The 9,912-nt window shown below is 48.2% G+C and overlaps 1 protein-coding gene across 1 annotated transcript; it reads right to left on the bottom strand.

The window, feature by feature from the left end:
* Positions 1-290: 290 nt before the first annotated feature.
* On the bottom strand, positions 291-9,701 carry RTN4RL2 (reticulon 4 receptor like 2). The gene is made up of 3 exons (XM_058165502.1): positions 9,262-9,701; positions 3,583-4,058; positions 291-2,443 (listed from the first exon to the last, which is right to left on the bottom strand). Exons 1-3 carry the CDS (start codon positions 9,290-9,292, stop codon positions 1,616-1,618), a joined length of 1,335 nt encoding a protein of 444 aa, XP_058021485.1. The 5' UTR covers positions 9,293-9,701; the 3' UTR covers positions 291-1,615.
* Positions 9,702-9,912: the final 211 nt, after the last annotated feature.

Raw genomic sequence — 9,912 nt, 5'->3', positions numbered from 1 at the left:
AGAATCTCTTCAGTTGACTACATTATTTTTAGGCATACCATTTGACAAAGTAAACACATAACTGCAGGAACCATTTGCATTATAGAAGTGTACATCAGGGAGTCAGGCTCATGCAGGTTCCTTCTAGAGTATGTGTCCTTTGGCAAAGCTTGGTTACAGTCTTGATCTTAGGAAGAATAGTTGCCCTGATGTGTGTTTGGAATCAGTGAAAAGCCCAGATAACTTCCAAGTGTGATCTTCTTCAGCAGACCAAGGGCATTGGGCTGGATAGGAAGGTATTTCAACTGGACCCCATACAAGAATGAGTAGTGGGGAAAATGTGGATAGGAAAGAAGCTTCCCTTTCAAGCTACTTTCTGGGGTATTAAATGGAATATTTAAGCAGCTTAGTTCACAATACACTGAATCATTGTATATTACATTGTTCATTTGGTTGAGTGACTAAGTTGTTCCAGCCATATCAAAATAGTTTAATATTTTTCTAACTGTCCATTGTGGTGAAAGGGGAGACATGGAGGCACCAGAGGAAAGTCACACCCATCAAAATTAAGACCATTTTTTTATGAATAAAAATCAACTCACATGAATTTATCATATGATTGCAACCTTTCTCTAAAGATTTACTTACAGAAGTGAAGGGACTGCAAAAATCATTAAATCCAGCTTTCCACAGCCTGGTGCCCTCTTAGGTTAGATCAGACTTCCAGTCAAACCAAGTAGATATAACCATGATGGCTGAAGGTGTTGGGAGTTTTAGTTCAAGTTGTCTGGATGTCACTGAATTGGGGAAGGCAGGTTTGAACTAACTGCTTGTCAGTGCAGAAAACCCATTGTTAAGAATATTTTATATGGATTATTACTGAGAAGCTGAATGGTCCCCTATCTACTCGAGTCATCCAACAATTTCCGGTTTCAATAGCCAGTGGAGCAAACTTCCATCATCACACCCCTATCAATTAAGATGATCAACATTACAATTAAGTGTGTGAATTGCTCCCCTGGGGTCCCTTCAATTAATTAAAAAAACCCACCAGATAATAAGAAGTCAAAAGTGATCACAGCTCCAAATTTGGATTATTATTATTTTTTTTCCCTTTAGTTCTGGAAGAGGACGCGGTATCCTTTAGTTGAGGGGTCCTATCCTAGGAAACAGAGCAGGCACTTATATGCGTGAAAGGATATTTGTTAAAAGAATGGAGGCCCTGAAAAAAAGAGGTCCTCATCCATAGTTCCTTCTCATGCACAGAAGAGATCCTTGCCCTGTAGAGGAGACTACAGACAGCTCCTTACACACTCAAGAAGCAGTAGGATTTAAGGAACATCTCTAACAAGAGAGTTTTGCAACACTCGAGAAATAAAAAAAATGGATTGCCCTTGCCATATGTTCATGAAATATAACAGGTGCCACATAGAAAGTGGCTTCAAGTCTCACAATTGGCCAGAAAGCAGCAGCAGCAGTAACAGACCTAGTCAGTCTTCCTTTACCCCTGGGTGAGGGTGAAGGCGAATCACTTTGGCCTCAGCTAAGTGCTGGGTAGGGATCCAGCCTCCCCACAGTCTCAAAGTTCCCAGACTCTATTAGCAATCAATAGGGTAACCACCCTCCATGGTCAAAACTATGATAGTTCCAACAGAATGAATAGACAGGAAAGGAGAAATAACCAGCAGCCAATCCTGATTGCTCCAGAGTCCAGAGAAGAACAAGAAGTTCCTAGGCATCCCTTTTTCAGTTGGCTTCCTTCTCCATTACCATAACTCCCCCAGTAGTCATCTTCTGTAGGTGGATCATACTTGGGGCTCTGGATGTCATTGGCCGGGACATCCCTATAGAAGGAGGATGGATCAGCGGGAGGGGATCCTCCAAGGCCATAGAGATGATTAGATGAGCCATTGGGGTGTGGGTGAGGGTGAGGGTGTGGATGGGGGTGAGGGTGGGGGTGGGGGCGAGGATGGGGGTGAGCCAGTCCATTTTCCCATTCAGGCCTACAGCTCCAGTCAAACTCAATAGAGTGATGGCTGGTTGGAGGGCAGCCTTGAAAGATTGCTTCATTCAGATATCGCATGTCGTGCCCCTTGCGTTCTGCAGGAGAGGTGCATATGACGTCTGAGATGGAGACATGCGTGCGCTGGAACCAGGACCAAAGGGAGTAGGCACGGCAGTCACAGGCCCAGGGATTGTTGTTGAGGCGCAGAAACTCCAGGGAGGGCAAATCCGAGAGCGTTTCTCCAGACAGAGTGGTCAGGCTATTGTTGAACAAATACAGGATGGTCAGCTTTCCCAAATCATGAAAAGCCCACATAGGAACGGTATGCAGGTGATTCCGATGCAGCAACAGGCGGTCTAATCCAGACAGGCCACGGAAGACATTCTCGGAGAGCTTCCAGATTTTGTTCCCATGCAGGAAAAGATGGCTCAGGTTCGCTAAGTCCACAAAAAGGTCATCCTGGGAGACAGAGGAAGAATGAAAGCTGTGAAATTCAGCTTTGGGGAAATGGCTCACCCAAGTGGCCTCCCCTACCCCTGAAAAGCTGCAAACTCAATTCATTGCCCCACATCCCAGACTCTTCAGCCAACCTTCCCCTGCTTCTCCCGGCTCCGGTCTGCTGTTGCATGGGAGCCTAACATGTTTTTATTATATCAATCCCTGTTCTTTAATGCAAGGGTCTCCAATCTTTAATGCAAGGGTTTCCAACCTCAGCCAAGCTTTGCTGGCTGAGGAATTCTGGAAGTTGAAATCCACAAGTCTTAAAGTTGCCAAGGTTGGAGACCCCTGCTTTAATGTCCCGCAGTGCAAGAGAGAAGCGTTCTCCCTCCATGTGCAACCAACATTGTCTCCTCCAACTAAGGATGTGGCTGGAGGCTGTGAGGCATAATCTGTAAATGCCTTTTTACTGCTGCAGGGCCAGACTGCAGTTTCTCCACTCTTAAGCCACAGCGCCTGCAGCCGGATAGGTGTGTGGTTTTAGAGTGAGTTGCTGGCAGGGCATTGCGCCTTTTGGGATGATCCAGCATGAAGATGAAGTTTGAGAGCCACACCAGTTCTTTGCCAGTTTTCAGAAAAAAATTGGGAGGGGGTATTTCTCTCTGGGGAGATATTTCAAAGATTAAACCATCTATTTTCATATTATTCTTAAGAAGTAAATCTCTCATGTCACATCCCTGTTCTGCCAAATTAGCTCTCTCCCACCTATTTTACTCAAAACCCAGAAGCCACATTTTCTTCCGATACAGTTTCCCCCTCTTCTTCCCAGCTATATATAGTTTCAGAAACTTTTTGGACAAAGTTAAGCTCGTTTTCGGAAGAACCCAACCATCTTCCAGGTGGGGAAGGAGAACAACCATAAGGAAAGGAAGATCACCTCTCTCTCTCTTTGCCCCACCATCCTTCTAGAGTGGAACAGGATAATTTATGGCTCACAGGCTGCGTAGTCTTCCTTTCATCGTGTTCACTTCATGACTTTCTGCCCTGATCCTGCCCATGTCTTTTAGTCAGTCATGCATATATTTCGGAGTTTGGCCTTCTGCCTGAGAAAAGATTTCCCAACCTTGCTCATGCTAGGCCAGATTCAGCAGATTGCTCACCTGTAGGCAAAGCAGATTGTTTTCCTGAAGATAGAGGTATTGGAGGCTGTAAAGATTGCGGAAGATCGTGTTTGGGAGGCTGCTCAGCTGACAGCGGTAAAGGTGCAAAGACTGCAGCCGTTCAAGTCCACGGAAAGTATCTGGTTCAAGTGTGCGCAAATTGCGGTTGTCCCCCAGATCCAGCTCCTCGAGAACCTGGAGATGGCGGAAAGTGCCAGGCTGGATGGAGGAGATATTGTTGGAGTAGAGCCAGAGGGTGATGAGGCTGGGCCCAAACATTCCAGGTCTGAGGGTCCCAATCAGGTTGTTTTGTAGAAAGAGGCGCTGGGCATTAGGCGGTAGTATCCGTGGCACAGAGGAGAAGTTATTGGCCTGGCAGCTCACTGTGGGTGGGGAAAAGTAGCAGGTGCAAAGCATAGGGCACATTGAAGATCCAAAGGGCAAGGTCAACAACAGGAGGAAGGTAGGAGCCAAGCCTGCAAGAGAAGAACATGGGTTAAGGCTCTTTGCTTCCCAGGAATCTGTGAAGGTGGAATCGTTTGGTAGCGCTCATTCCCCTTTGTCCATTGATCATACGAACTATTCTAGGAAATCTATATACTACCGTAACCTAAATGGTACATTGTATTATCTCATTATAGTAGCTTCATTAAGTACAAACCAGTAGGCTCAGTTATCAAGTTTTCAATGAAATTGTAAACGATCAGAATAGATTGGCAACATTCCACTCTAGACAACTTCCTTGTTGTAGATATTCTGAAAAAGCTTTTGCCAGTTACATATTCCATCTCTTACCTTTGGTCTCTTGAGTCCTGACTGCTATTTTAATTGAATTACAAGGGAGCCAAAGCTCCCCCCCCCACATTTTTTAAGAGCTTGGCTGCAGAGAGAAACATCCTCAATCGTGAGATTTACAAAGGCACAAAGTTGGCAACTGTGCAAGGCACAATCCCACGTGAGACGTAAGCATGCCTGTGTATGCACTTCACTAGGCAAGACAAGCAAAGGTTTGGCCATGCGTGTCTCTTCACAGATGGTCTCACATGAGCCCTCCCCCTGCACGTGTGCATGGTTTCCTACCTCTGTATGCATGTGTGTGGGCGGTGTGACGTGATGAACGAGTAACACAAGCTGCCAATGCTGTTTCAGTAGTTCACACCACCTCCACTCAAGTCCTCTTCTCTTCCCACTCTTCCCTCCAGCCTCCCATCTCTTTCTGACAAGCACCACACAAAAGCAGGAGCTTTTCAAGCTACCTCCTCCATAATTGGAGATCTGAACTCAACCCTATTCTGAGCAGCACCCTAAGCTTCAAACTGCAAGAAAGTTCCTTCAGCAAGACATGTATTACCTTCCCTTTTATTTTATTTTTTAACCCTTCTACACAAAGTGCCCTGAGAAAAGGCTCCAATTGATGGGGTGTGCTGGCTCTCAGCTACTCCAGGAGTAAGAGATTCAGTTGGGAGGGTGGGGGTGAGGGAGGGAGGGAGGGAGGGCTGAAGCATTTTCTCTACTTCATTTTAGGCTATTTCCCTTGAAATGGATAGTGCGACTCTCCCCTCTTTCTGCTGGCAGAACTCAACTGAAATGGGAGACCTGAAAAAGGGAACTGTTTTAAGCTGGCAGCCCCCTGTATAAGCTGGCAGCCCACCCCTCCCACCCCGGTCCCGACCCTGAAAAGGGCTCCATCTATTCTGTATCTATCCTTCTGCCCCTTTACTGTGCTGCAAAACTGTAAGCTCAGGTTTTATAATGACCCAGTTAGAAGCAACATGCCAGAGGACCCAGGCAGTATAAAGACTAGGCCAAAGGGAGCTCTCCTGCCAGCTGCTGACTGCCACCAAGGTAAGACACCCTGCTGCTGCCCCAGCATTGTAATAAGGGATGCGAATCTGGTACTCCATCTCTCTCCTCCCCCGCCCCCGCAAAACCACCTTCCGTCTCATATGTTAACCGAGTGGGAAAGAAACCTTCACAGACATCGTGTGGATGATAGCCATTTCCTCTAATAACGCAGGCCGATTTTTCCCTCCAGGGAAAAGAGAGCCTGGGAGAGAAACAAAGCCTCTCTCTTGAGCCTGGGGAAGGGAAAGCTGCACAGCTCATGTTGACTGTCTCTGGACTCTTCTCTGGTGCGATGCAAGCAACGGCTGTAACCCAAGGAGTCTCATCCATAATTCAGGCCTGTGGCTTTCGCTGGAGCTTGGGCAGAAAAAGAGGAGGGGAAGAAATTGGAAGCTTCTCCTTTCTCCCCCTAAAAGCTCTCTGGCCTATCTTCGTCATCTGGGTGAAAGGAATTTATAGATCTACTGGGGCAGGTGTTGATGACCTTTCCTGCTTCCTTGTGATCCGAACAGACCCACATTATTTCATTTCATTTCATATCGCATTCCTTTTATAGGCCTCTGAGATGACCCGTCCATATTCATTTTTCAGCCTCCGCCCCACTGCTGTTTTAATAGTCATCCAAAATGTCTTCCTGGAGTTTCCCAACACAAAACAAACAACAAGAGCATCAGACCAGTTCAAGCAGAGTGTATTGGATTGGAAAAGGATGATATTAGGCCATTCCTAACACACAATATATAAGAGATGGCCCTGCTCTCAACTGTAATTCTCACGGGTGTCCTGTAATCCTTATACAAGCCAAGATGGGCCTTAATGTGTGCATTAGGCATTTGCTCAGAAACGGCTTTGGCAGAGATTAAAATCCTTGATTCTCAGCAGGAAAACTTCACCGAACATTCATTAACCTTGTAAGATGATTAGAGTTTGCAAGTCTTGTTAAAACAAGCTCTTCAGCATCTTCCAGCTTTTAGCCACATTGCTATGATGAATTGCCACTCCATGCAAAAGGTGCAGGAACAAACTCACTCTGTCCTGAAGAGGAAGCAGCCGCTTCTGACAGAGGAATTCTCCCCTCCCCCAAACTCCAGGTGTCCAAAATGCAGGGAATCCACACACAATTGTTTATCCTTCAGGAAGGGCGGGATGGTACATCCTGGCAAACAAACCAAGCCTTCAGGGCAATTGAATGAAAGTGAGAAGACTCTGGAGCAAAACTGTTTGAGTTGCTAACTGGAATCAGGTGTGTAGTTCTGTATCTCATTTAGACATCTTCGAAACAGTGCAACACTCCATTGGTGGGAATTGGGGCTAGGTGCTTATCAAACTAGAAGGAGTTAAGAAATTAGTACCACAGAGGTCCATCGACATATGTAGGTGATAACTGTACATACTTCCACCAGCTCCATTTATATCCTGAGATGTAGGAGTAAAATAACCGCTAGCAGATGCGTTTGCTAATCCAAGGAGGAAGGAGGAGATTGGCAAAGGTTCAAATTCTACAAAAGGACTCCCCAACTACTTAAAAGTAACCATCCTCTGGCTGGACATACATATTGTGGAAAATAGCACTGCTAAATGGAGAGGAGAGGAAAGGAATCAATGTGTCCATGTTTGCCCCCTGCATTCTAACAGTGTTTCCCCAAAGCTCAGATTCATATATAGAATAGGGGAAAGAAGGTACTCACCTCCTCCTTTTTCTCGCTCCCCTATTTTAATAATCAGTGATGAAATGAGACCTGTTCTTTACCTGCCACAGTTGGTTTTGTCTTCATCTTCCTGAAGGAATTCCTTCTGGTATCTGCAGGTTTCATTCTGAAAATCCTGACTCTACTTAAAGAGTCTTTAAATATTTTTATTGCTTTCCTTGCATTCCTAAACCCTGGCTTTGAACTTATCCCTGTCATTCTTCCCGGCAACATTTCCTTCATCCTGTAGGGTTGTTTTTTCCCCCCTCTCAATTGATGCCAGATCAGAATTCAATATGTGCCAGTGGCTGCATCTGATGAGCCAAGGATGAGATGTTCTCCCATCTTAACACTAGAACCTTCTTTAACAATGAAGAATTTTCATTCTCACCACCGCACTTCTATTCTTTGCCATAATTCATCATCTACAACCTTTTTACAGTGACCACATCAGCAGCTGGAGGCTGTTGGACCAGATCAAGTTTCTTCAGGAAGCATCATCTAATTCTCCAGTTGGTACTCTCAATAGGAAAGAGCAATGTACCAAGGAGGGCAATCGGTCACTTGAAAAAGTGCAAAGAAAGATTTTGGCTATCTCTCTCATGATTCCATTTTCAAGGGAACCCTCATGTCCCTCAGGTCTCTGAAGAAAACTTAACAGTTGTCAGGACTTTAAGATCTGTTTTCTGGAGTGTTGCTTTTAATATTTCCTGAAGTTGTGAATGGTTTCTCAATATCCAAATGGATCCTCGAATGGACAACCCAAACAGTTATGCTCAACTTTAGCAAGATCCCTTTAGAAACCACACTAGGCCCTGTGAACCAATAAAGTCCATCCTGAAAAGATCAACGTAAGTAGCTGTGGGGATCTACTGGTTTCAGTGCAGCCTGTGGCAGAGGACCCTGGCACCAAATGGGTCAAGATAGGCAACGGCTGACCTCTGCTCTTCATCTGACTGGTGTGGAAGCAAAAAACCATAACTCAGGCATGGGGGGGGGGATAAAGGCGGCGTTTTTTTGAGAGAGGCTGGCAGAAGCAGGAGTGACGAGTCTGACATGGCTGGTGACGTGAATGAAGCCAAACTCTGTTTGCGTCCATAATTTATCACCCCTCAAATAAGCAGCTGCCTGTTGTTGTGTAACCCATTGAAGACCAGGCTATAAAAAGGCAAGAAACAGAGCTGAGCACAAAACGGCATCTTTTCTCCAGGAGGGCACCGCTGTCACCACACATATTGTATCTTCAACTCTGGTCCTTCTCGTGGCATCTTATGACCAGGCAGTGGCTGGTCAATGCATTTGGAGCACTTGCCTTGGCTTCTGCCTTACTCTATGCCCTTTGGCCTTTTTTTTTTTTTAATGAATTAAGTGACGGTGGAGCATCTTTCTGAACCAGGAAACCCAGGGAAGGTTTTCTACATAAATGAGAGCCTGTGACCCCCACGGCCTCCCTCTCAATGCTGCTAAGAAGTGACCCCCCCTGCCCCACCCCTTCCCCATCCTCCAATATCACTTTAGGAATGCACACTTCACTTTTTCGGCGAGAGAGCCACCCTCGTTCTCTCTCGGGGGCTCGCGAAGGCATTAGATGCGATCCAAGGCGGCAGGAGAGTTCTCCCTCCGCCTCGGGGGGTCTACGCAGCTTAGGCGGAGAAAGAAGAACCTGCGGCCCTGCACCTCCCCCCCCACACCCTTTGCTCCCGCTGCGGTCGAGCGCCTGCCGTGACGGCAGAGACCGGGCTCCGCCGTGCTTTCCGAACGGCCCTTCCGCCAGAGGCCCGCAGCTCTCGTCTGAAAACAGCCCCCGGAGGTTTCCAACTGAGCGCAACTGGGCAGGAAGCGTGGCAGGCTCTAAATGGGGCAGGGAGGATCTTCCCTCGAGAGGCGCCCGCCTCCTCCCAGGGGCTCTGAAAGGAGCTGGGAAGGATCCCGGTTCCTGCCCCAAGTCGATCCCTTCACCAGGCTCTCCCGGTTCAGCTCTTTCGCGGCGCTAAGCAGCCCTTTCCCACGCGAGGTCCCGCCGCTTTCCCGCTCCGCGCTTTCTCTCCCTCTCTCTTCATCAAACCAAGCCGATCCAACTCCTCGCCCTGAAAAAGCCATCTGCACCGGACGTGGTTAGCCAGAGCGGAGCCCGGCTCTCCCTTACCGTACAGAGTGGATCCTAGACGGAGCAGCATGGTGCCAAGCAGATCTAGCGGACGGCGGAGTGGCAGCAGAAGAGTCCAAAAGAGGGGCAGCAGAAGCTCCGGAGAAGAATGAAGAGGAAGGAGCAGGAGGAGGAGGAGGAGGAGAAGAGGAGGAGGCGGGGACAGGGAGGGGTGCGGCGGGGGAGCTCGTGGTCGGTCGAATTCCTGGCGGAATCGTTCCGAGTAAGCAAGGCTCCTGCCGGACGGAGTGCGGACCGACCGCTTGTCGTTCAGATCAGTTCTTCACAATCTCAGCGCCACCCGCGGGGAACTCATGGCCGGCCGGGACGCCCATGAGTCCTGTTAGCCTCCGTTTCTCCGGCGAGAACTGCCGGACGGAGGTTCCATCTCGGGGGAGCCGACGGGGAACATTGGCTCGGCTTGACTCGGCGCACCTCCGCGGCTCAGCCGACCACACCGCGAAAGGGAGGGAAGGGAGGCAGGCGGCAGCGCCTTATTCTCGGGGCCGGGCCGGGCTCCGCCCTCTCCGCTGCTGCTTTAACCCTTTCCAGAACGGGAGGGCCCTCCTCGCCCACTCCCGATTAAGCCGCCAGCGCGCTCTCTCGCCCGCCGGTCCGCCCGCCCTGCAGTGAGCACTCCTCCAGCCCCCG

The sequence above is a fragment of the Ahaetulla prasina genome, chromosome 1, assembly GCF_028640845.1.
Source record: "Ahaetulla prasina isolate Xishuangbanna chromosome 1, ASM2864084v1, whole genome shotgun sequence".
NCBI classification, from domain to species: domain Eukaryota; kingdom Metazoa; phylum Chordata; class Lepidosauria; order Squamata; family Colubridae; genus Ahaetulla; species Ahaetulla prasina.
This window is presented reverse-complemented; position numbering and strand designations above follow the sequence as displayed.

What these genes read in the sequence shown, in the direction of transcription:
- RTN4RL2 (XM_058165502.1), bottom strand. Translation starts at nt 9,292, where the DNA reads ATGCTGCTCCGTCTAGGATCCACTCTGTACG. An exon ending in TCTAGGATCCACTCTGTACG is followed by an intron (nt 4,059 to 9,261) that starts GTAAGGGAGAGC and finishes CTTCTCTTGCAG; the next exon opens with GCTTGGCTCCTACCTTCCTC. An exon ending in ACAATCTGCTTTGCCTACAG is followed by an intron (nt 2,444 to 3,582) that starts GTGAGCAATCTG and finishes TCTGTCTCCCAG; the next exon opens with GATGACCTTTTTGTGGACTT.